The sequence below is a fragment of the Lutra lutra genome, chromosome 7 (genome assembly GCF_902655055.1).
Source record: "Lutra lutra chromosome 7, mLutLut1.2, whole genome shotgun sequence".
NCBI lineage: Eukaryota > Metazoa > Chordata > Mammalia > Carnivora > Mustelidae > Lutra > Lutra lutra.
The window spans coordinates 148,893,108-148,920,763 of NC_062284.1; the positions used below are offsets into that span (position 1 = coordinate 148,893,108).

Here is a 27,656-nt window from a genome sequence, read left to right on the forward strand (position 1 = left end):
TCTCCAATAATTCTCTCCAATATACCTTCTGCTCCCCTCTCCGTTTCCTCTTCTTCTGGAATCCCAATTATTCTAATGTTGTTTCATCTTATGGTGTCACTTATCTCTCGAATTCTCCCCTCGTGGTCCAGTAGCTGTTTGTCCCTCTTTTGCTCAGCTTCTTTATTCTCTGTCATTTGCTCTTCTATATCGCTAATTCTTTCTTCTGCCTCATTTATCCTAGCAGTGAGAGCCTCCATTTTTGATTGCACCTCATTAATAGCTTTTTTGATTTCAACTTGGTTAGATTTTAGTTCTTTTATTTCTCCAGAAAGGACTTTTATATCTCCCGAGAGGGTTGCTTTAATATCTTCCATTCCTTTTTCAAGCCTGGCTACAACCTTGAGAATCGTCATTTGAACTCTATATCTGACATATTACCAATGTCTGTATTGATTAGGTCCCTAGCCTTTGGTACTGCCTCTTGTTCTTTTTTTTTGTTGTGAATTTTTCTGCCTTGTCATTTTGTCCAGATAAGAGTTTATGAAGGAGCAAGTAAAATACTAAAAGGGTGGCAACAACCCCAGGAAAATATGCTATAGCCAAATCAGAAGAGATCCCACATTGTGAGGGGGGAGAAAGGGGATAAAAAGGGGTTCAAAAAGAAAAAAAAAAGAAACTATTTAAAAAAAAAGCCGATAAAGAAAAAATATAAAAAGAGGAATATATATATATATATATATATATATATATATATATATATATTAGATAAACTATTTAAAAAACGTTAAAAAAAGAAAACGGTAAAAGTTAAAAAAAATTTAGCAGAAGAAGTGAAAAAGAAAAAAAAATTGAAAAAGAAAAAAAATTAAATTTACTGCAAGGCTAAAAATCATGGGGAGAAAGCCATGAGTTCCGTGCTTTGCTTTCTTCTCCTTCGAATTCCGCCGCTCTCCTTAGTATTGAAACTGTACTGCTTGGTAGGTGAATTTGGTCCTGGCTGGGTTTCCCATTGATCTTCTGGGGGAGGGTCCTGTTGTAGTGATTCTCAAGCGACTTTGCCCCAGGCGGAGTTGCACCGCCCTTACCCAGGGTCACGCTGAGTAATTCGCTCGAGTTTGTTTCGGGAGCTTTTGTTCCCTGAGCGCTTTCTGTAGAGTCCGGATGACAGGAATGAAGATGGCGGCCTCCCGGTCTCCGGCCCAGAGGAGCCGAGAGCCTGGGGCCCCACTCCTCAGTGCGCCCTCAGAGAACAGCGCCCAATGACTCCCGTCACCCTGGCCTCTGGCCGCGCTCTGAGCTGACCGAGCCTGCGACCGGTTCAGGGCGACCCTGAGCTGAGAGTCACTCCTCGGCACTGTCTCTGTAGCCGGCTTCCCCGCTCCAATACCGGGAAGCTCTGTGACACTCAGACACCCCCGATCCTTCTGCGACCCTGCGGGACCTGAGGCCGCGCTGACCCCGCCTGGGCTTCACCCCAGTTAAGCCTCTGGAGCGATGTCCCTCAGCGGAACAGACTTTTAAAAGTCCTGATTTTGCTCCGTTGCTCCGTTGCTCTGCCGCTCGCCGGGAGCCGGCCCCTCCCCCCGCGGTCTATCTTCCCGTCGCTTTGGATTCACTTCTCCGCCAGTCCTACCTTTCAGATAGTGGTTGATTTTCTGTTTTTAGAATTGCTGTTCTTCTTCTCTTCAATCTCCCGTTGGATTTGTAGGTGTTTGCAGTCTTTAGATAAGCTATTTAGCTGATCTCCGCTACCCGAAGTATTCTCAGCCTTCTACTTCTCCGCCATCTTGACTCCCTGTTTTTTTCCTCTTTTTATATTTTTTCGTTATCGGCTTTCTTTTTTTAAATAGTTTCTTTTTTTTTTCTTTTTGAACCCCTTTTTATCCCCTTTCTCCCCCCTCACAATGTGGGATCTCTTCTGATTTGGCTAAAGCATATTTTCCTGGGGTTGTTGCCACCCTTTTAGTATTTTACTTGCTCCTTCATAAACTCTTATCTGGACAAAATGACAAGGCGGAAAAATTCACAACAAAAAAAAAGAACAAGAGGCAGTACCAAAGGCTAGGGACCTAATCAATACAGACATTGGTAATATGTCAGATATAGAGTTCAAATGACGATTCTCAAGGTTGTAGCCAGGCTTGAAAAAGGAATGGAAGATATTAAAGCAACCCTCTCGGGAGATATAAAAGTCCTTTCTGGAGAAATAAAAGAACTAAAATCTAACCAAGTGGAAATCAAAAAAGCTATTAATGAGGTGCAATCAAAAATGGAGGCTCTCACTGCTAGGATAAATGAGGCAGAAGAAAGAATTAGCGATATAGAAGAGCAAATGACAGAGAATAAAGAAGCTGAGCAAAAGAGGGACAAACAGCTACTGGACCACGAGGGGAGAATTCGAGAGATAAGTGACACCATAAGATGAAACAACATTAGAATAATTGGGATTCCAGAAGAAGAGGAAACGGAGAGGGGAGCAGAAGGTATATTGGAGAGAATTATTGGAGAGAATTTCCCCAATATGGCAAAGGGAACAAGCATCAAAATTCAAGAGGTTCAGAGAACCCCCCTCAAAATCAATAAGAATAGGTCCACACCCCGGCACCTAATAGTAAGATTTACAAGTCTTAGTGACAAAGAAAAGATCCTGAAAGCAGCCCGGGAAAAGAAGTCTGTAACGTACAATGGTAAAAATATTAGATTGGCAGCAGACTTATCCACAGAGACATGGCAGGCCAGAAAGAGCTGGCATGATATATTCAGAGCACTAAAGGAGAAAAACATGCAGCCAAGAATACTATATCCAGCTAGGCTATCATTGAAAATAGAAGGAGAGATTAAAAGCTTCCAGGACAAACAAAAACTGAAAGAATTTGCAAATACCAAACCAGCTCTACAGGAAATATTGAAAGGGGTCCTCTAAGCAAAGAGAGACCCTAAAAGTAGTAGATCAGAAAGAAACAGAGACAATATACAATAACAGTCACCTTACAGGCAATACAATGGCACTAAATTCATCTCTCAATACTTACCCTGAATGTTAATGGGCTAAATGCCCCAATCAAAAGACACAGGGTATCAGAATGGATAAAAAAACAAAACCCATCTATATGTTGCCTACAAGAAACTCATCTTAAACCCGAAGACACCTCCAGGCTTAAACTGAGGGGGTGGAAAAGAATTTACCATGCTAATGGACATCAGAAGAAAGCAGGAGTGGCAATCCTTATATCAGATCAATTAGATTTTAAGCCAAAGACTATAATAAGAGATGAGGAAGGACACTATATCATACTCAAAGGAACTGTCCAACAAGAAGATCTAACAATTTTAAATATCTATGCCCCTAACACGGGAGCAGCCAACTATATAAACCAATTAATAACAAAATCAAAGAAACACATCGACAAGAAAACAATAATAGTAGGGGATTTTAACACTCCCCTCACTGAAATGGACAGATCATCCAAGCAAAAGATCAACAAGGAAATCAAGGCCTTAAATGACACACTGGACCAGATGGACATCACAGATATATTCAGAACATTTCATCCCAAAGCAACAGAATCCACATTCTTCTCTAGTGCACATGGAACGTTCTCCAGAATTGATCACATTCTTGGTCCTAAATCAAGTCTCAACCGGTATCAAAAGATTGGAATCATTCCCTGCATATTTTCAGACCACAATGCTCTAAAGCTAGAACTCAATCACAAGAGGAAATTTGGAAAGAACCCAAATACATGGAGACTAAACAGCATCGTTCTAAAGAATGAATGGGTCAACCAGGAAATTAAAGAAGAATTGAAAAAATTTATGGAAACAAATGATAATGAAAACACAACGGTTCAGAATCTGTGGGACACAACAAAGGCAGTCCTGAGAGGAAAATATATAGCGGTACAAGCCTTTCTCAAGAAACAAGAAAGGTCTCAGGTACACAACCTAACCCTACACCTAAAGGAGCTGGGGAAAGAACAATAAAGAAACCCTAAACCCAGCAGGAGAAGAGAAATCATAAAGATCAGAGCAGAAATCAATGAAATAGAAACAAAAAAAAAATAATAGAACAAATCAACGAAACTAGGAGCTGGTTCTTTGAAAGAATTAATAAGATTGATAAACCCCTGGCCAGACTTATCAAAAAGAAAAGAGAAAGGAACCAAATAAATAAAATCGTGAATGAAAGAGGAGAGATCACAACGAACACCAAAGAAATACAGACAATTATAAGAACATACTATGAGCAACTCTACGCCAACAAATTTGACAATCTAGAAGAAATGGATGCATTCCTAGAGACATATAAACTACCACAACTGAACCAGGAAGAAATAGAAAGCCTGAACAGACCCATAACCAGTAAGGAAATTGAAACAGTCATCAAAAATCTCCAAACAAACAAAAGCCCAGGGCCAGACGGCTTCCCGGGGGAATTCTACCAAACATTTAAAGAAGAACTAATTCCTATTCTCCTGAAACTGTTCCAAAAAATAGAAATAGAAGGAAAACTTCCAAACTCATTTTATGAGGCCAGCATCACCTTGATCCCAAAACCACACAAGGATCCCAACAAAAAAGAGAACTACAGACCAATATCCTTGATGAACACAGATGCAAAAATTCTCGCCAAAATACTAGTCAATAGGATTCAACATTACATTAAAAGGATTATTCACCACGACCAAGTGGGATTTATTCCAGGGCTGCAAGTTTCGTTCAACATCCGCAAGTCAATCAATGTGATACAACACATTAATAAAAGAAAGAACAAGAACCATATGATACTCTCCATAGATGCTGAAAAAACATTTGACAAAGTAGAGCATCCCTTCGTGATCTAAACTCTTCAAAGTGTGGGGATAGACGGCACATACCTCAATATTATCAAAGCCATCTATGAAAAACCCACCGCAAATATCATTCTCAATGGAGAGAAACTGAAAGCTTTTCCGCTAAGGTCAGGAACATGGCAGGGATGTCCGTTATCACCACTGCTATTCAACATAGTACTAGAAGTCCTAGCCTCAGCAATCAGACAATAGAAGGAAATTAAAGGCATCCAAATGGGCAAAGAAGAAGTCAAACTATCACTCTTCGCAGATGATATGATACTATATGTGGAAAACCCAAAAGACTCCACTCCAAAACTGCTAGAACTTGTACAGGAATTCAGTCAAGTGTCAGGATATAAAATCAATGTACAGAAATCAGTTGCATTTCTCTACACCAACAACAAGACAGAAGAAAGAGAAATTAAGGAGTCCATCCCATTTACAATTGCACCCAAAACTATAAGATACCTAGGAATAAACCTACCCAAAGAGACTAAGAATCTATACACAGAAAACTATAAAGTACTCATGAAAGAAATTGAGGAAGACACAAAGAAATGGAAAAATGTTCCATGATCCTGGATTGGAAGAAAAAATATTGTGAAAATGTCTATGCTACCTAAAGCACTCTACACATTTAATGCAATTCCTATCAAAGTACCATCCATTTTTTTCAAAGAAATGGAACAAATAATCCTAAAATTTATATGGATCCAGAAAAGACCTCGAATAGCCAAAGCAATATTGAAAAAGAAAGCCAAAGTTGGTGGCATCACAATTCCGGACTTCAAGCTCTATTACAAAGCTGTCATCATCAAGACAGCATGGTACTGGCACAAAAACAGACACATAGATCAATGGAACAGAATAGAGAGCCCAGAAATGGACCCTCAACTCTATGGTCAATTCATCTTCGACAAAGCAGGAAAGAATGTCCAATGGAACAAAGACAGCCTCTTCAATAAATGGTGTTGGGAAAATTGGACAGCCACATGCAGAAAAATGAAATTGGATCACTTCCTTACACCACACACGAAAATAGACTCAAAATCGATGAAGGATCTCAATGTGAGAAAGGAATCCATCAAAATCCTCGAGGAGAACACAGGCAGCAACCTCTTCGACCTCAACCGCAGCAACATCTTCCTAGGAACATCACCAAAGGCAAGGGAAGCAAGGGCAAAAATGAACTTTTTGGATTTTATCAAGATCAAAAGCTTTTGCACAGCAAAGGAAACAGTTAACAAAACCAAAAGACAACTGACAGAATGGGAGAAGATATTTGCAAATGACATATCAGATAAAGGGCTAGTGTCCAAAATCTATAAAGAACTTAGCAAACTCAACACCCAAAGAACAAATAATCCAATCAAGAAATGGGCAGAGGACATGAACAGACATTTCTGCAAAGAAGACATCCAGATGGCCAACAGACACATGAAAAAGTGCTCCATATCACTGGGCATCAGGGAAATACAAATCAAAACCACCATGAGATATCACCTCACACCAGTCAGAATGGCTAAAATGAACAAGTCAGGAAATGACAGATGCTGGCAAGGATGCGGAGAAAGGGGAACCCTCCTACACTGTTGGTGGGAATGCAAACTGGTGCAACCACTCTGGAAAACAGCATGGAGGTTCCTCAAAATGTTGAAAATAGAAGTACCCCATGACCCTGCAATTGCACTGCTGGGTATTTACCCTAAAGATACAAACGTAGTGAACCGAAGGGGCACGTGCACCCGAATGTTTATAGCAGCAATGTCTACAATAGCCAAACTATGGAAAGAGCCTAGATGTCCATCAACAGACGAATGGATAAAGAAGATGTGGTATATATACACAATGTTATTCTATGCAGCCATCAAAAGAAATGAAATCTTGCCCTTTGCAACGACGTGGATGGAACTAGAGGGTATCATGCTTAGCGAAATAAGTCAATCGGAGAAAGACAACTATCACATGATCTCCCTGATATGAGGGAGAGGAGATGCAACTTGGGGGGTTGAGGGGGTAGGAGAAGAGTAAATGAAACAAGATGGGATTGGGAGGGAGACAAACCATAAGTGACTCTTAATCTCACAAAACAAACTGAGGGTTGATGGGTGGAGGGGGTTGAGAGAGTGGGGTGGGGTTATGGATATTGGGGAGGTATGTGGTATGGTGAATGCTGTGAAGCGTGTAAACCTGGCGATTTGCAGACCTGTACCCCTGGGGACAAAAATATATGTTTATAAAGCTTAAAAAAAAAAAAAAAGAAAGAATGAATACCCAAGTTTTTTAGCAACATGAACGGGACTGGAAAAGATTATGCTGAGTGAAATAAGTCAAGCAGAGAGAGTCAATTATCATATGGTTTCACTTATTTGTGGAGCATAACAAATAGCATGGAGGACAAGGGGAGATGGAGAGGAGAAGGGAGTTGAGGGAAATTGGAAGGGGAGGTGAACCGTGAGAGACTATGGACACTGAAAAACGATCTGAGAATTTTGAAGGGGTGGGGGGTGGGAGGTTGGGGGCACCAGGTGGTGGGTATTGTAGAGGGCACGGATTGCATGGAGCACTGGGTGTGGTGCAAAAATAATGAATACTGATATGCTGAAAAAATAAAAAAAAAATTAAAAAAAATAAAAAAAGAGGAAAAAAACATATATATATATATATTAGATAAACTATTTAAAAAACGTTAAAAAAGAAAACAGTAAAAGTTAAAAAAATTTAGCAGAAGAAGAGAAAAAGAAAAAAAATTGAAAAAGAAAAAAAATTAAATTAACTGCAAGGCTAAAAAATCATGGGGAGAAAGCCATGAGTTCCGTGCTTTGCTTTCTTCTCCTCTGGAATTCCGCCGCTCTCCTTGGTATTGAAACTGTACTCCTTGGTAGGTGAACTTGGTCCTGGCTGGGTTTCCCGTTGATCTTCTGGTGGAGGGGGCCTGTTGTAGTGATTCTCAAGCGTCTTTGCCCCAGGTGGAGTTGCACCGCCCTTACCCGGGGCCGTGCTGAGTAGCTGAGTAATCCGCTCGGGTTTGCTTTCGGGAGCTTTTGTTCCCTGAGCGCTTTCTGTAGAGTTCTGGAGGATGGGAATGAAGATGGCGTCCTCCTGGTGTCCGGCCTGGAGGAGCTGAGAGCCCTGGGACCCACTCCTCAGTGCGCCCTCAGAGAACAGCGCCCAATGACTCCCGTCACCCTGGCCTCTGGCCGCGCTCCGAGCTGACCAAGCCTGTGACTGGTTCAAGACAACCCCGAGCTGAGAGCCTCTCCTCGGCTCTGTCTCTGTAGCCAGCTTCCCCGTCTAATACCGGTAAGCTCTGCGACACTCAGACACCCCCGATCCTTCTGCGACCCTGCAGGACCTGAGGCCGCACTGACCCCGCCTGGGCTTCACCCCAGTTAAGCCTCTGGAGCGATGTCCCTCAGCGGAACAGACTTAAAAGTCCTGATTTTGCTCCGTTGCTCCGCTGCTCGCCGGGAGCCAGCCCCTCCCCCCGAGGTCTATCTTCCCGTCGCTTTGGATTCACTTTTCCGCCAGTCCTACCTTTCAGATAGTGGTTGATTTTCTGTTTCTAGAGTTGCTGTTCTTCTTCTCTTCAATCTCCCATTGGATTTGTAGGTGTTTGCAATCTTTAGATAAGCTATTTAGCTGATCTCCTGCTACCCGAAGTAGTCTCAGCCTGCTACTTCTCCGCCATCTTCTGGTTTCATCCAAATTTAAAACATTTTTATATTCACTTGGGTTTGTATATGTTTCTGTGTGTGTGTGTTTGTGATCTTCAAACTCTGTATCCACACAACATCCTGGTGCAGGTTACCTTTTCTTTCCTAAAATTGTCCTTAACATTGACAATGTGAGTATAGTTCAAGATTGAGAGTGTACCAGGGCTGTTAATTCTCTTGCTTTGCACTGTTGATGCTTCTGTAGGCTCATATCCAGCATGCACTTTCCACTGGTTTTGACAAGATTCGCACACTGAGCTGGGTGGTCCTCAGATGAACAAAGAGAGTAACTGGGACTCCTGTAAGGTTCAGATGACATACATGGAGATATTTGTGATCCATTGGTATTTAGGGGTAGGAATAAGCAAGTGTAAGTAACACTGTATCTTGTGCTTGCTGCTATAGTTGTTGTCCCAAATTTCTAAGTCAGAGACTGAAGAGGAAGCACAGAATCATGTGTCCAGAGAGACTCCCTTGGGGAAAAAGCTTGAAGGCATCAGTGCCAAAGACTCTGACAGGAAACTTGCCAGTATCCTCCAGCTGCTCTTGGGGCTTAAAGACCGAACTGGTGAGTGGTGTGCACTCCCCGGTGGTCCAGATCCCATCCTACAGTGAGGTTTGTGTCTGGGCTCACACTGCAGTCCCCTCACTGTGTCAGTTGCACAATAATACAGGATTGTGTCCTCAGCTCTCAGGCTGTTCATCTGCAGATACAGTGTGTTCTTGCCGTTGTCTCTGGAGATGGTGAATCGGTCCTTCACAGAGTCTGCGTAGCTTGTGCTACTTCCACCAGTATTAATCCATGCGACCCACTTCAGCCCCTTCCCTGGAGCCTGGCGGACCCAGTTCATGTGGTAGATGCTGAAGGTGAACCCAGAGGCTGCACGGGAGAGTCTCAGGGACCCCCCAGGCTTCACCAGGTCTCCCCCAGACTCCACCAGCTGCACCTCACACTCGACACCTGCAGACACAAGACATCCTGTCAGGAAACTGTCACACACCCACTCTCTCTCACTTGTATCCACTCTCACACTCAAGGTCCCTTAGTCTCTGTAAACTACTTTTTAAAAGAGCAACAAGGAAAACCCAGCCAAGCACAAACTCCATGGTGAGTTTTCTCTATTCTTTCCTGATTAGTGAATGGAAACACAAGGAAATACTGTGGCTGGGTCTCCTCTCCCAGCTGCAGTGTCCAGACTGGTCTGTTTTGATCAGCAGAGGAAGGGCCCTATTTGCATGTCCTCTGACTATATATACAGCTTGGGATCTAAGCTGATGGAGACGGCAGTGACCAGAGATGGTGTGACTGCTGTGACTTTGTGGCATTGACAGGATTTAGGAAAAGTGATTTTTATTTATTATATGATTTCCAGAGAACACACTTGGCCTCTGGTGCTCCTTTTACACATTCACCCACATCTTGGGGTGTTTGTTTCATGTTACACCATAAAGAGTTTTGAATGTACACCCAGAAATATAGAGGTTGTGTGAGGTGTCCAAGAGCTTGTGTAGGGTGTGAGCCCAAGGAATTGGCCTGGGCTCCTCCCTGCCAGACCTGCTGTCCTCTGAATCACCTGCAGGACAGAGCGGACAGGTTCATGAGGAAGGTGGAGGCCTTCCTGTGATGGGGACAAGATGATTGTACTTCTTTTACATTTTCTCTAAAAAATAAAGAGATTTAGTGTTTGTGCAGTTCTATTTTCAAGTCTCTAACATTTCACTATCTCTATGTTCCTCCCAAGTCATCTCTAGGATTAACTGCAATAGCTGTGATGTTGCAGGATGACACAGGATGACTGCACACGAGTACAGAGTGTGATCATGTAAACCCTGCAGTCAGAATCAGCATTACGCAGAGAAAGCAAATCAACTTTACACAAAATTTCCTGTATTTTCTTTGCAATTCTTCCTTCCTCATTCCTTCTTCACTCTGTCCCCACATTACTATTGATCTTCATGTTACCTTACACTAGCTTTAATATTCTAGAATATATAATTTTAATTGTATTGAAAGTACCTTTATTTCTAGGGCTTCTATTGCTGAGTCCAATTCTTGACAAAACCCCCATATTTATTATGTTGTTGTTGTTTTTTTATGATGGGCAGCTTTCCAAAGATGACATAGAGCACAATATGTCCACTTTTTTAAAAATCATTTTTATTTATTTTCAGCATAACAGTATTCATTGTTTTTGTGCCACACCCAGTGCTCCATGCAATCCGTGCCCTGTCTAATACCCACCACCTGGTTTCCCCAACCTCCCACACCCCCATCTCTTCAAACCCTTCAGATTGTTTTTCAGAGTCCATAGTCTCTCATTGTTCAACTCCTCTTGCAATTTCCCCCAACTCCCTTCTCCTAACTCCCCATGTCCTCCAAGCTATTTGTTATGCTCCACAAATAAGTGAAACCATATGATCATTGACTCTCTCGGCTTGACTTATTTCACTCAGCATAATCTCTTCCAGTCCCATCCATGTTGCTACAAAAGTTGGGTATTCATCCTTTCTGATGGAGGCATCATACTCCATAGTGTATATGGACCACATCTTCCTTATCCATTCGTCCGTTGAAGGGCAACTTGGTTCTTTCCACAGTTTGGCAACCATGGCCATTGCTGATATAAACATTGGGGTACAGATGGCCCTTCTTTTCACTACATCTGTATCTTTGGGGTAAATACCCAGTAGTGCAATTGCAGGGGCATAATGAAGTTCTATTTTGAATTTCTTGAAGAATCTCCACACTGTTCTCCAAAGAGGCTGCACCAATTTGCATTCCCACCAACAGTGTAAGGGGGTTCCCCTTTCTCCACATCCCCTCAAACACATGTTGTTTCCTGTCTTGCTAATTTTGGCCATTCTAACTGGTGTAAGGTGGTATCTCAAGGTGGTTTTAATTTGAATCTCTCTGGTGGCTCGTTATGATGAACATTTTTTCATGTATCTGATAGCCATTTTTTGTCTTCATTGGAGAAGGTCGGTTCATATCTTCTGTCCATTTTGTAATATGATTATCTGTTTTGTGTGTGTTGAGTTTGAGGAGTTCTTTATAGATCCTGGATATCAACCTTTTGTCTCTACTGTCATTTGCAAATATCTTCTCCCATTCCGTGGGTTGCCTCTTTGTTTTCTTAACTGTTTCCTTTGCTGTGCAGAAGCTTTTGATGTTGATGAAGTCCCAAAAGTTCATTTTGGCTTTTGTTTCCTTTGCCTTTGGAGACATATCTTGAAAGAAGTTGCTGTGGCTGATATTGAAGAGATTACTGTCTATGTTCTCCTCTAGGATTCTGATGGATTCCTGTCTCAGTTAAGGTATTTTATCCATTTTGAGTTTATCTTTGTGTACGGTGTAAGAGAATGGTCGAGTTTCATTCTTCTCCATATAGCGCCCAGTATTCCCAGCACCATTTATTGAAGAGACTGTCTTTTTTCCACTGTATATTTTTTCCTGTTTTGTCGAAGAATAACTGACCATAGAGTTGAGGGTCAATATCTGGGATCTCTATTCTGTTCCACTGGTCTATGTGTCTGTTTTTATGCCAGTACCATGCTGTCTTTGTGATCACAGCTTTGTTGTAAAGCTTGATATCAGGTAATGTGATGCCCCCAGTTTTATTTTTGTTTCTCAACATTTCCTTAACAATTCAGGGTCTCTTCTGGTTCCATACACATTTTTTGGATTATTTGCTCCAGCTCTTTGAAGAATATCAGTGGAATTTTGATTGGAATGACATTAAAAGTATAGATTGGTCTAGGCAGTATAGACATTTTAACAATGTTTATTCTTCCTATCCAAGAGCATGGAATGGTCTTCCATCTTTTTGTGTCTTCTTCAATTTCTTTCATGAGTGTTCTGTAGTTTCTCAAGTGTAGTTCCTCAAGTTCCTTTACCTCTTTGGTTAGGTTTATTCCCAGGTATCTTATGGTTCTTGGTGCTATAGTAAATGGAATCGATTCTCTAATTTCTCTTTCTGTATTTTCATTGTTAGTGTATAAGAAAGCCACTGATTTCTGTACATTGACTTTGTATCCTGCCACGTTACTGAATTGCTGTATGATTCTAGTAGTTTGAGGTGGAATATTTTGGGTTTTCCATATAAAGAATCATGTCATCTGCGAAGAGAGAGTTTGACTACTTCATTGCCAATTTGGATACCTTTAATTTCTCTTTGTTGACTGATACCTGTTGCTAAGACTTCTAATACTATGTTGAACAAGAGTGGCGAGAGTGGGCATCCTTGTGTTTCTGATCTCAACGGGAAGGCTGCAAGCTTTTTCCCATTGAGGATGATATTTGCTGTGCGTCTTTCAGAGATAGATTTTATGAAGTTTAGGAATGTTCCCTCTATCCCTATACTTTGAAGCGTTATTTAATCAGGAACGGATGCTGGATTTTGTCAAATGCTTATTCTGCATCAATTGAGAGGAACATGTGGTTCTCTAATTTCTTATTAATTTGTTCTATCACATTTATTGATTTGCGAAAGTTGAACCATTCTTGTAGCCCAGGAATGAATCCCACCTGGTCATGGTGGATAATCTTTTTAATGTTATGTTGGATCCTGTTTGCTAGGATCTTGTTGAGAATCTTAGCATCCATATTCATCAGTGATATTGGTCTGAAATTCTCCTTTTTGGTAGGGTCTTTGCCTGGTTTGGGGATCAGGGTAATGCTGGCTTCATAGAAAGACTCTGGAAATTTTCCTTCTGCTTCAATTTTTTGAAACAGCTTCCGGAGAATATGTGTTATTTCTTCTTTGAAAGTTTGGTAGAATTTCCCAGGAAATCCATCAGGTCCTGGGCTCTTGTTTTTTGGGAGGTTTTTGATCACTGCTTCAATCTCGTTACTAGATATCGGTCTATTCAGGTTGTCGAGTTCTTCCTGGTTCAATTTTGGGAGTTTATAGTTTTCCAGGAATGCATCCATTTTATCTAGGTTGCTTAGCTTATTGGCATATAACTGTTGATAATAACTTCTGATGATTGTTTCTACTTCCTTGGTGTTAGTTGTGATCTCTCCCTTTTCATTCATAATTTTATGAATTTGGGCTTTCTCTCTTTTCTTTTGGATTAGTGTGGCCAATGTTTTATTGATCTTATTGATTCTTTCAAAAAACCAGCTTCTAGTTTCATTGATACGTTCTACTGTATCTCTGGTTTCTACCTCATTGATCTCAGCTCTAATCTTGATTATTTCCCTTCTTATGTGTGGAGTTGGTTTGATTTGTTGTTGATTCTCCAGTTCTTTAAGGTGTAGAGACAGCTGGTGTATTCTGGATTTTTCAATTTTTTTGAGGGAGGTTTGAATGCCTATGTATTTCCCCCTTAGGACCGCCTTTGCTGTATCCCATAGGTTTTGGACCGAAGTGTCTTCATTCTCATTGGTTTCTATGAATTGTTTCAGTTCTTCTTTGATCTCCTGGTTGATCCAGCATTCTTAAGCAAGGTGGTCTTTAGCTTCCAGGTTTTTGAGTTCCTTCCGAACTTTTCCTTGTGATTGAGCTCCAGTTTCAAAGCATTGTGATCTGAGAATGTGCAGTGTTTAATCTCAGTCTTTTGGTATCAGTTGAGTCCTGATTTGTGACCCAGTATGTGGTCTATTCTTTAAAGGTTCCATGTGCACTTGAGAAGAATGAGTATTCTGTTGTTTTAGGGTGGAATGTTCTGTATTTATCTATGAGGTCCATCTGGTCCAATGTGTCATTCAATGCTCTTGTTTCTTTATTGATTTTCTGCTTCGATGATCTGTCTATTTCTGAGAGAGGCATGTTAAGATCTCCTACTATTAATGTATTCCTATCAATATGACTCTTTATCTTGATTAACAGTTTTCTTGTGTAATTGGCTGCTCCCATATGGGGGCATAGATATTTACAATTGTTAGATCTTCTTGGTGGATAGTCCCTTTAAGAATGATGTAGTGTCCTTCTTTACCTCTGACTACAGTCTTTAGTTTAAAGTCTATTTGTCTGATATGAGAGTCGCTACCCCAGGCTTCTTTTGAGGCCCATTGGCATGAAAATGCTTCCCCTTCCCTTCACTTTCAGTCTGGGTGTATCTTTAGGTTCAAAATGGGTCTCTTGTAGACAACATATGGATGTGTCCTGTCGTTTTATCCAATCTGCAACCCTGTGCCATTTTATGGGCACATTTAGGCCATTCACATTGAGAGTGATTATTGATAGATACGTTTTTATTGACATCGTGTTACCTTTGAAGTCTTTCTTTCTGTAGATTGTCTCTATATTTCTGTTCAATGCTATTCTTAAGATTATTCCTCTTTTATAGAACTCCCCTTAATATTTCCTGCAGTGTCGGCTTGGTGGTTGCATAGTCTTTTAAGCCTTGCCGGTCTTGGAAACTCTTTATCTCTCCATCCATTTTGAATGTCAGTCTTGCTGGATCAAGTATTCTTGGCTGCATGTTCTTCTCATTTAGTGCCCTGAATATATCTTGCCAGCCCTTTCTGGCTTGCCAGGTCTCTGTGGACAGGTCTGACGTTATTCTGATGGGCTTTCCTCTGTAAGTAAGGAGCCTCTTTGTCCTAGTGGCTTTCAAGACATTATGCCTACAATTATGATTCCTAAATTTGTCTATCAGGTGCCTTGATGTTTTCCTTGAATCTATAATCTTGGGTGGAGACCGTTCGGCCTCTAGTACATGAACGCTGGTTCCATTCAAGAGATTGGGAAAATTTTCATGAAGAACTTGCTCCACTCTACCTTCTAGACTTCTTTCTTTCTCCTCCCCTTCAGGGATTCCAATAATTCTGACATTGGAACGTTTCATGGCATCATTTATTTCCCTGATTCTGTTTTCATGGTTTCTAAGCTGTTTGTTCCAGTCTTCCTCTTGATCCTTTCTCTCTATCTGTTTGTCCTCAGGATCACTAATTCTATCTTCTGTCTCAGTTACCCTAGCTTTGAGAGAATTTAGATTAGATTGGAACTCATTGAGAGCATTGTGAACCTCAGCCCTAGTAGCTTTTAGCTCTGCCCTAACATTGTGAACATCCTTTCTGGTCGCTTTCAGCTCGGTCCTAATCAATTCCATTTGGTCCTCCATGGCTTTCTCCAACCTAGCAATTGCCTGGATAATTGTTAGCCTGAATTCTTTTTCCAACATATTGTCTATGTTGATAGCCATTAGCTCTGTCGCAGAAGGTCCATCCTCCGTATTTTTCTTCTGTTGGGCATTCCTCCTCCTAGTCATTTTGGTGAGAGATGACTGAATAGATGTAGCTGGTTGTATCAACCGTGGTGCAGTCTGGGTGCACCCTGGAACACTTCTGAGCAACCAGGAAGGATTCCCCACCCAAATGAGAGAAAAAAGAAAGAAAAAGAAAAAAAAATGAAGAGAGAGAGAGAGATAGGAAAGAAAGGGAAGATGAAAGAGAAGGTTCAGCCCAAATGGGCCCCAAGGTAAGATTTATGAGGTATACAAACAAAAGCAGACAAACAAAAAGACTGATAAAAGTATATGACAAGAGAAAAAATATATATATGCAAATAAAGGAAGAACCTTGTCAAAAAGAACCCCAAGTGTAAGATTTATATACTATCAGGACAAACACAAAAACACAGAAACACTGGTGGAAGAAAAAGATGGGAGAGTGGTTATAAATTCTCAGTGTGGGTGACGAAGGTTGTTTTGATTCTTCCTGGATGCATCTTGATATCTTTGTTAAAGGACTCAACTTTCCTAAGTTAAAGGGGGATTAAAAATTGGTTTACCTATATGGGTAGTATTGATTGCAGAAAGGGGATTACTTTGAAGTTTAACTCTATATGAATATTAGAAAATAAAAATAAAAAAGGAATAAAGTAGACTAAACTAAAAAAAAATTAAAAAAAATCAAAAAATAGAAATGAAAAAGAAAAACCCAGGTGTATGTATCAATAATTTCAGGTTAGAAGGTTTTTATGGAATTTGATGTACTGGACAGCTTGCTGTGATGGTAAATAGGTTAAAAAATTATCTATATAAAAAAAATGAGCCAGAATAGTGGGAACGAATTAAAAATAAAAGTTGTCCTATGAAGTAGTGGTGGTGGTTCTCTTGTAGTCTTTTTTTTTTTTTTTCTTTCCTGGTTGGTTTTCTGGGGGAGGGGCCCGCCACATGGGTTTTCAGTCAATCATGTCCCCTGAGTTAAGTCCTCCAGCCTCCCTCAAGGGGGGTGGGCTCTGAGGAAACCGGTTTTTTCAGGCTTTTGTTCTCTGGAGGTTTTTATGTTTGTTCACCTTTTTTTTTTTTCCCTCTCGCCTTGACCGCTTTTGATGGTTTTTGTAGGTTTAGAGGAAAGCAAACTGCACCCTGACCTTCCTCTCAGAGAGAAGCCTCAGTCTGTTCTTCTGTGGGTGTTGCAGAGCCCATATAAATCCCCCCCTTGGTCGCTGGCAAAGCAGGTTCCTAGTTGCGGTCCCTGGGGATGCAGGATCTTCTGCTTGTACCCAAAATCAAAGCAGTAGCAGCTGTTTTGGCAGCTCCAGACCACCAGAGGTTCCAAGCAGCGATCGCACACTAAGATTTTCCCGCTGGCCTGGGCTGGGAGTGCCTAGTCTTTCTGGGTCTAAGAGCACCCAGCTTGTGCGCACCTCTTTCAGGGGAGGCTGTGGGTCGCGCGCGCGTCTCTGGCTCTAGGAATGGGGCGCAGGTCCTAAAGCACCAGGCTGGGCCTTCATGCACCTCTCTCAGGGGAGAGTTTGGGGCGTGCATCTTAGGCTCTGAAACAATGGCGTCTGTCAAAGAGCGCTGGCTGGGCCTTTGTACCTCTCTCAGGGGAGGATGAGGGGTGCACACATCTTAGGCTCTGTAGCAGGGCTCGCGTGTTCGGCCATCCAGCGTGGCTCCCATCCCCTCACAGGGCCAGAACCCACACAATCTCGGGCGTGCTGGCAGCTCAGGGACCAAGACCTGGTTTCTCCACCTCACTCTCTCTGGCTCTGCGCCAGGGGAGGCTGTCCTGGGCCTGGGGACTTAAGACCCTGTCCCTAGCCACCCTGATTTCCACAATTTCCCCCCACGATCTTTTGCTCTTTTGGAGTTCTTTCAACCAGTCTCCAAGTTAAAGCTGGTCCCCAGATGCAGGGCACTCTTGCTCGTATTAGGGGTATTACATTCCAACCAGTCACCTCTGGTGGCTCCCTCCCCCTTTTGTTTATCTTCTGATATCAGTCCGCCTTTCCCACTCCGCTTTACCTGCCCACTGGCATCATCTGCCCCTGTAGAGATCCAGATGTGTGTAATTCTGATCTTAGGCTGATTTCATGGGTGATCGTAGGTCTTTGGTAGGTAATCAGCTCACTTTAGGGTACAGGTTGAAAAGGCGCCTCCTCCTACTTCCCCGCCATCTTGCCCCCCCCCCAGTATTCATTGTTTTTGCACCACACCCAGTGCTCCCTGCAATCCGTGCCCTCTCCAATACCCACCATCTGGTTCCCCCAACCTCTCACCCCCCGCCCCTTCAAACCCCTCAGATTGTTTTTCAGAGTCCATAGTCTCTCATGGAGATTATGCTGAGTGAAATAAGTCAAGCAGAGAGAGTCAATTATCATATGGTTTCACTTATTTGTGGAGCATAACAAATAGCATGGAGGACAAGGGGAGATGGAGAGGAGAAGGGAGTTGAGGGAAAGTGGATAATCTTTCTAATGTACTATTGGATCCTATTACCTCGGATCTTGTTGAGAATCTTAGCATCCATGTTCATCAGGGATATTGGTCTGAAATTCTCCTTTTTGGGTGAAGTATTTGCCTCTTTTGGGGATCAGGGTAATGCTGGCTTCATAAAAAGAGTATGGATGTTTTCCTTCTGCTCCAATTTTTGAAACAGCTTCTGGAGAACTGGTGTTATTTCTTCTTTGAAAGTTTGGTAGAATTCTTTAGGGAATTCATCAGGTCCTTGGCTCTTGTTTTTTCAGAGGTTTTTGATCACTGCTTCAATCTCATTACTAAATATTGGTCCATTCAGGTGTCAAATTCTACCTGATTCATTTTTGGAAGTTTATAGTTTTCCAAAAATGCATCCACTTCATCTAGGCTGCTTAACTTATTGGCATATAACTGTTGATAATAATTCCTGATGATTGTTTCTATTTCCTTGGTTAGTTGTGATATCTCAGTTTTCATTCATAATATTATTAATTTAGGCCTTCTCTCTTTTCTTTTGGATTAGTTTGGCCAATGGCTTATCGATCTTATTGATTCATTAAAACAAACAAACAAACAAACAAACACACACACAAAAAAACAGCTTCTAGTTTCATTGATGTGTTCTCCTGTATCTCTAGTTTCTTTCTCATTGATCTTTGCTCTAATCTTGATTATTTCCCTTCTTGCATGTGGAGTTGGTTCAATTTGTTGCTGATTCTCCAGTTCTTTAAAGTGTAGAGACAGCTGGTGTATTCTGGATTTTTCAATTTTTTTTTTGAGGGAGGCCTGGATGGCTATGTATTTCCTCCTTAGGATGGCCTTTGCTCTATCCCGTAGGTTTTGGACTGAAATGTCTTCATTCTCATTGGTTTCCATGAATTTTTAATTTCTTCTTTGACTTCCTGGTTGATGCAAGCATTCTTAACCAAGGTGGTCTTTAGCTTCCAGGTGTTTGAGTTCCTTCCAAACATTTCCTTGTGGTTGAGCTCCAGTTTCAAAATATTGTGATCTGAGAATATGCAGGGAATAATCTCAATCTTTTGGTATCAGTTGAGCCCTGCTTTGTGACCCAGTAGGTGGTCTGTGGCTCAGGGTCCCAGAAACTGGAGGCTCACCTGCACTCTCTCTGTCAAGGATGGTCTCCAACAGTGGCCGTCCTGGTTGTGGGGTAGGGCCATGCCCATGACCATGTAATTCCAACAGTTGCCCCTTAAGATCTTTTGCTCTTTTTGAGGGTTTTAACCAGACTCCAAGTTAATGCGGTCCCGAACCACAGGGATTGCTTTTGGTGGTTCCCTCCCCCTTCTGTTTATCCTCTGATATCAGTCCAAGCATTTCCACTCTGCTTTACCTCTCCACTGATGTCTTCTGCACTTGTTGAGATCCAAAAGTGTATAATCCTACAACACCAACTGATTTCATGGGTGTTCAGAGTGTCCTGGTAGAGATATAGCTCACGTTAGGGGAAGACTTGAAACAGGGTCTCCAACTTCACTACCATCTTGCCCCTCCTACTTTTTAATTTTGTTTTTTAATTTTATTCTTGTGTTTCAGTTTGCCTATATTTTTTCAATGGTGGCTTCTGAGCACTCTGGATTTTGCTAGGGTGCATCCTGCTTGGGTCTTGGTTGATATTTTTGACTTGAACCATTCATTCAACCATCCATGTACAGAATGACCAAGAGGAGGAAATCCCAACAAAAAAGAATCAGAGACACTGGCACAAAAGCAGATACATAGATCAATGGAACAGAATAGAAAGCCTGGAAGTAATCCCTCAACTCTATGGTCAACTAATCTTTGACAAAGCAGGAAAAAATACACAGTGGAAAAAAGACAGTCTCTTCAATAAATGGTGTTGGGAATATTGGACAGCTATATGTAGAAGAATGAAACTCGACTATTCTCTTACACCGTACACAAAAATAAACTTGAAATGGATAAAAGACCTCAACGTGAGACAGGAATCCATCAGAATCCTAGAGGAGAACATAGGCAGCAACCTCTTTGATAACAGCCACAGTAACTTCTTTCAAGATCTGTCTCCAAAGGCAAAGGAAACAAAAGCCAAAATGAACTTTTGGGACTCATCAAGATCAAAAGCTTCTGCACAGCAAAGAAAACAGTCAACAAAACAAAGAGGCTACCCACGGAATGGGAGAAGATATTTGCAGATGACACTACAGACAAAGGGCTTATATCCAAGATCTATAACGAACTCCTCAAACTCAAGACACACAAATCAGATAATCATGTCAAATAATGGGCAGAATTCATGAGCAGACATTTCTTCAATGAAATACAAATGGCTATCAGGCACATGAAAAAGTGTTCATCATCACTAGCCATCAGAGAGATTCAAATCAAAACCACATTGAGATACCTACCACCTTACACCAGTTAGAATGGCCAAAATTAGCAAGACAGGAAACAACGTGTGTTGGAGGGGATGTGGAGAAAGGGGAACCCTCTTACACTGTTGGTGGGAATGCAAGTTGGTGCAGCCAGTTTGGAAAACAGTGTGGATATTCCTCAAGAAATTAAAAATAGAGCTTCCCTATGACCCTGCAATTGCACTACTAGGTATTTACCCCAAAGATACAGATGTAGTGAAAAGAAGGGCCATCTCTTCCTCAATATTCATAGCAGCAATTGTCACAGTCGCCAAACTGTGGAAATAATCAAGATGCCCTTCTACAGACAAAGTGATAAGGAAGATGTAGTCCATATACACTATGGAGTATGATGCCTCCATCAGAAAGGATGAATATCCAACTTTTGTATCAACATGGATGGGACTGTACGAGATTATGCTGAGTGAAATAAGTCAAGCACAGTGCTCGCTTTGGCAGCACATATACTAAAATTGAAAGAAGTCAAGCACAGAGAGTCAATTGCCATATGGTTTTGCTTATTTGTGGAACATAAGGAATAACACAGAGGACATGGAAAGATGGAGAGGAGAAGGGAGTTGAGGGAAATTGGAAGGGGAGGTGAACCATGACAGACTATGGCCTCTGAAAACAACCTGAGGGTTTTGAAGGGTCGGGTGGTGGGAGGTTGGGGGAACCAGGTGGTGAATATTAGGGAGGGCACGGATTGCATGGAGCACTGGGTGTGGTGCAAAAACAATGAATACTGTTATGCTGAAAATAAATAAAAAATTTAAAAAAAACAATCAGTGTTTTGAAGGGGACGAGGGTAGGGGGATGGGTGAGGAGACTGGTGGTGGATATTATGGATGGAACGTATTGCATGGAGCTCTGCATGTGGTGCATAAACAATGAATTCTGGAACACTGAAAAGAAATTTAAAAAAATTTTAAAAAGAAAGAAAGAAATGGGCAGAGGACATGAACAGACATTTCTGCAAAGAAGACATCCAGATGGCCAACAGACACATGAAAAAGTGCTCCACATCAATTGGCATCAGGGAAATACAGATCAAAACCACAATTAGATACAACCTCACGCCAGTCAGAATGGCTAAAATTAACAAGTCAGGAAATGAGAGATGTTGGCAAGGATGTGGAGAAAGGGGAACCCTCTTACACTGTTGGTGAGAATGCAAACTGGAGCAACCACTTTGGAAAACAACATGGAGTTTCCTCAAAATGTTCAAAATAGAGCTACCCTACAACCCATCAATCACACTACTGGGTATTTACATTAAAGATACAAATGTAGTGATCCGAAGAGGCACGTGCTCCCCAACGTTCATAGCAGCATTGTCCACAATAGCCAAACTATGGAAAGAACATAGATGTCCATCAACAGAAGATTGGATAAAGAGGATGTGGAATTCTGTGCAACCATTAAAATAAATGAAATGTTGCCATTTGCAATGGATGGAAGAAGAGGGTATTATGCTGAGCAAAATAAGTCAATCAGAAAAAGACAATTATCATATGATCTCCCTGATATGAGGAAGTTGAGAGGCAACGTGGGGGTTTTGGGAGGTAGGAAAGCAATAAATAAAACAAGATGGAATTGGGAAGGAGACAAGCCATAAGAGACTCTTAATCTCACAAAACAAACTGAAGGTTGCCAGGGGGAGTGGGGTCAGGAGAGGATGGTTGGGTTATGGACATTTGCAAAGGTATGTGCTATTGTGAGTGCTGTAAAGTGTGTAAACCTGGTGACCACAGACCCGTACCCGTGGGGCTAATAATACATTATACACTAATAAAAAATTTAAAAATAAAATAAAAATAAATAAAGTTAAAAAAAAATAACCAGAGGCAATGTCCATATAACTAATGGATTTGGATACAAGCAAGATGTCAGACACAGACATCAGTATAGCAATCATGAAGTCAATAGCTAGGCTTGAAAAAAAGAATTCTGACAGTATAGAACCAAGGACAGAAATGAGATCTAATCAGACTGAATTTAAAAATTGTTATGAATGAAATGCAGTCTAAACTGGATTCTCTGACAGCCAGCATAAATGAGGCAGAAAAACGATTAATGACCTAAAAGATAAGCTGAAACAAAAGAAATTGAACAAGACATGGAGAAGCAGCTCACAGCACATGAAATTGGACTAAGAGAAAAAATGCCATGAAAGGCTCTAAGTCAGAATTACTGGAGAGAGAGAGAGGACTAGAAGGTATATTTGACTAAGTCATAGAAGATAACCTCCCTAATCTGGAGAAGGAAACAAACATTAAAGACCAAGAAACATAGAGGACCCCTGCAAAAATCAATAAAAATAGATCAACACCCTGACATGTAATAGTGAAGTGTGCAAATCTTACAGCAAGAGAAGTTATCCTCAGAGCAGACGGGGGGGGCAGAGTTTTCTTACACACAAAGGGTGGAACATCAGAATAACATCAGAACTGTCCACAGAGACCATAAAAGCCACAAAAGGATGGTAGGATAGATTCAGGGCATAAAGGAAAAGAGCATGCAGCCAAGAATACTTTATTCAGCCAGACTGTCATTCAGAATGAATGGAGAGTTAAAGAGCTTTCAGCACAGGCAAAAACTGAAAGATTATGTGACCCCCCCCAAAGCCAGATCTGCAAAAAAGTATTAAAGGGGATTCTGTGAAAGAATCCTGTAAAAAAATTCTCATCATTAGCCATCATTATCATTAGCCATCAAGGAAATTTGAATCAAAACCACATTGAGATACCACCTTACACTAGTTTAGAATGGCAAAAATAATAAGGCAAGAAACAGCAAATGGTGGAGAGGATGTGGAAAAAGGGGAACCCTCTTACACTGTTGGTGGGAATGCAAGTTGGGGCAGCCACTTTTGAAAACAGTGTGGAGACTTCTCAACAAATTAAAAATAAAACTATGATTTTAAGGATACTAACTGGTCTTGAAAAAAAGCACAGAAAACACTAGAGAATCCCATACTTAAGAGACAGAAAAAAATTTTGTTCAGGCAGAAATTAAAAATGCTATACAAGATATGTCATCCCAAGTGGAGGCCATAAAAAGGAGGACATACAAAGCAGAGGAGTTAGTAAATGATATATAAAATAGAATTATGAAAAATAATGTAGAGAAGAAGAGAGAAATAATAGTCAAATTCACAAAACACACAGACAAGGAAAGAATTGTGAGAGCAACAAGAGGCGAAAAGCCCTTGACATAAAAGGAAAGACAGATTTGGCTCACAGCAGATCTATCCGCTGACACATGGCAGTTCAGATGAGAGTGGCAGGAAATATATAATGTGCTGAATGGGAAAAATATGCAGCCACTAATTCTTTACCCAGCAAAGCTGCCATTTGGAATATAAAGAGAGATGAAGTGTTTCTTAGATAAACAGAAACAGAAGGAGACCATGACCACTAAGCCAGGCCTGCAAAAATAACAAGTGGGACTCTTTGAGTTGGGGAAAAAAAAAAACACAAAAACAACAAAGATGAGAAAGGAGCAGGGAAAATCAGGACACCGACTCTAAAATGAACACAGCAGCAGTACATTTGTGTCTTTCAATAATTCCTCTGTAACACTCAAGCAAAAAAAAAAAAAAAATCCAGTCAAGAGAAGGGAAGAAGACTTAAACATTTTTCCAAAGAAGACATACAAATGACCAAAAAACACATTAGAAAATGTTCCACATCAGTCATTATCAGGGCAATACAAATCAAAACCATAATGAAATATCTCCTCAGACTGATCAGAATGGCTAAAATTAACAACTCTGGAAATAACAGATGTTGGCAAGGAAAGAACAACACTCTTAAAGTAATGGTGAGAATGCAAACTGGGGAAGCCACTCGAAAATAATAGGGAAGTTACTCAAAAAGTTAAAAATAGAGCTACCCTTTCACCAGCAATTGCACTGCTTGCTATTTGTAAGGCTGGACATTGCATACTTGATATTCTACAACCATTTGCTTTCACAGAAGATCTAATTATTAAATCCCTGAATAATAGCTTTGTTTAATAGACAAATCTCCCTGTGTTATTCAATGAACTTTAGGTAACAACACAATTACAGGTTGCAATTCTGCTCAAGCTCAATATTAATTTTTCAAATCTGTCCCCATGGTCCTGTAAGATGAGCACAGGACTTGTGTTCTGTCTCCAGATCCAGCACTTCCCAACCCTGAATTGAGCCAGTACATCAGGAAGACTGCCAGCAAGCCACACCACCCAAAATGAACCTATATTCTCTGCACTGAGACATTGAGTGGTGTTACTAATATTTCTGCAGTTCTTCTCTTAAAGAATTCTCCCTGACTTCCTGCTAGAAACCCTCGTGGCATTGTCAAGGGGCGCTTTCCTCTCTGTGTTACTTGTTGAGTGAGATTTTCTGTATTGTCCTCAGGTGTCAACTTTCAATTACAGCAAAATAATGTAATAGTTGTGCAGCACTTGATTGTATTTCTACATTAAAGCAGCAATTGAGTCCATAGGACCCTGGATCAGAGAAATAGGGAAATAAGGGGACGATATTCTGAAATTAAACAACACATTTCAGGTTGGAACTTCAACATACAAAGCACAAGGAATTGATTACACTGTCTTTGCAACAAGAAAATGTGGGAAATATTGAAAAAAAAAAAGAAGAAGAAGACATATTCATTGGGCCCATCAGAAAGTTTAGTCCACAGAGGAATCCATCCACCCAAACTACAGAGAGGCATGTACATTTGTAGACACAGCTGAGGTCTACACGTCTTGCATATAAGCCATGAATTTTCATAAGAGTGAGAATGTTTCCAGGTTAGATTAGCATTGGATCACTGGACTTGTAGATTTCTCTCTTCAGTGGTGATGAGCATCCTCCAACTCATTGAGACCCTGAATAGAACAAAGTTATAACTCACACTTTTTATTTCTGTGTCATTGTCTGAACTATTCATCTCAGATTTTCTTCTACTGATATACTGAACAATACACCATGGGTTCCCCTGCTTCTCAGTCTGTCTGACTCAGAACAATTTATACCAACATCTTTCCTGTGGCTCCAGCTAGCAGAGAACAGGCCCTGAGATTTCTCAGCATCCATTATCAGAGGACCTAAATATATTTGTGCAGTGAGCATTCTCCTGGAAATGAATGAAAGTCCTACTTTTAGTACACCCTTGTTGGCATTTGGTATTGTCAGACTTTTTGTATGTTAGCTATTTTTAGTGGACATGAGGATAAACATATTTACATATATAATTACCTCTTTCTAGAAGAATAGAACATTATTCTGATACATGTTTCTAGAGGAAATGCTGAGATTACTGCCACCATCATGGACACGGAGGATATAGAGTTGGTGATGCTCATCCCATCCATGTTCACCTCTCCCATTTGGGCGGCACAAGCTGTTAAGAGCTTTGGTAGTTCTCCACAGATAAATCACGGTCTAGAACACCAAAATTTTGGAGGAAAGAACTGCCATTCACTTCTATTTAAAATAAAGTAGGCAATATATGGTACATTACTGATTTCAGACGTAGAGTTCTGTTATTTATCAATTTCATATACACCCACTGCTTATTACATCACAAGCCCTCCTTAGTGACTATCAAACAATTATGCCACCCCCCATTCACCTCCCCTCCAGCAACCCTCAGGTTGTTTCCTGTATTAAGATTCTCCCATGGTTTTACTCCCTCTCTGATTTCTTCTCATTGAGATTTCCCTCCATTCCTCTATGATCTTCACTATTACTTAAATTCCACAAATGGTTGAAACCATATGATGACTCTTTCTCTTTTTGAGTTATTTCCTTCAGCATAATACCTCCAGTTCCATCTATGGCAATGTAAATGGTAAGATTTGATCCTTTCTGATGACTGAGTAATATTCCTCTCTGTGTGTATGTGTGTGTGTGTGTGTGTGTGTGTGTGTGTGTGTGTGTGTGTGTGTGTAACATCTTTATCGTTTTCTGTGTTGTTGGACATCTGGGTGTCTCTACATTTTGGCTATTTTGGTAATTCCTGCTATAAACATTGGCGTGCTGCTGTCCCTTCAGATCATTCCTTTTGTAACTTTGCAGTAAATACCCATTAGTGCAATTGGTGCATCATAGGGTAGCTCTATTTTCAACTTTTTGAAGTATCTCCATACTCTTTTCCAGAGTGTACCAGCTTGCATTCACACCAACAGTGTGAGATGGTTGCCCTTTCTCCACATCATCACCATTTGTTTGTTTTTTTTTTCCATGTTATATTAGGCACCATACACTATATCTTTATTTTTTTAAAGAATTAGAGAAATAAATAACACCATGAAACGTTCCAACATCAGAATTATTGGAATCCCTTAGGGGGAAGAGAAAGAAAGAAGACTAGGGATATAGTTGAACAAATTCTTCATGAAAATTTTCCCAGTCTAGTGAATGGAACCAGTGTTTCTCTCCTAGAGGTAGAAAGGACTCCTCCCAAGATCATAACATCTAGAAAGACTTCAAGACACCTGATTGTGAAAATTATGAATCATAATTTTAGACAGGAGCTTTTGAAAGCAGCTAGGCAGAAAAGATTCCTTATGTACAGAGGAAGACCCATCAGAATAACATCACACCTGTCCACAGAAACCTGGCAAGCCAGAAATAGCTGGCAAGATGTATTCAGGGCACTAAGTGAGAAGAATGTGCATCCAAGAATACTTTATCCAGCAAGACTGACATTCAAAATGGATGGAGAGATAAAGAGCTTCCAAGACCCACAAGATTTAAAAGAGTATGTGACCACCAAGCTCGCACTGCAAGAAATATGATGGGCCGTTTTATAAAGGAGGAAAAAACCAAAGAATATCATTGAACAGAAATATATGGAGACAATCTATAGAAACAGGGACTTCACAGGTCATATGATGTCAATAAAAACGTATCTCTCAATAATCGCTCTCAACATGAATGGCCTAAATGCTCCCATAAAATGGCACAGGTTTTCAGATTGGATAAAACGACAGGACCGATCCATATGTTGTCTACAAAAGACCCATTTTGAACCTAAGAATGCATCCACACTGAAAGTGAAGGGATGGAGAAGCATCTT

General features: G+C 40.9%; 1 gene segment (V, D, J or C); it reads right to left on the reverse strand.

Annotated features, from left to right (window-relative positions):
* Positions 1 to 9,067: 9,067 nt before the first annotated feature.
* LOC125104236 (immunoglobulin heavy variable 3-74-like) lies at positions 9,068 to 9,707 on the reverse strand. The segment is given in 3 exon segments: positions 9,068 to 9,078; positions 9,168 to 9,494; positions 9,595 to 9,707. Coding segments are annotated over 3 exon segments (375 nt in total).
* Between the last annotated feature and the right edge of the window lie 17,949 nt (positions 9,708 to 27,656).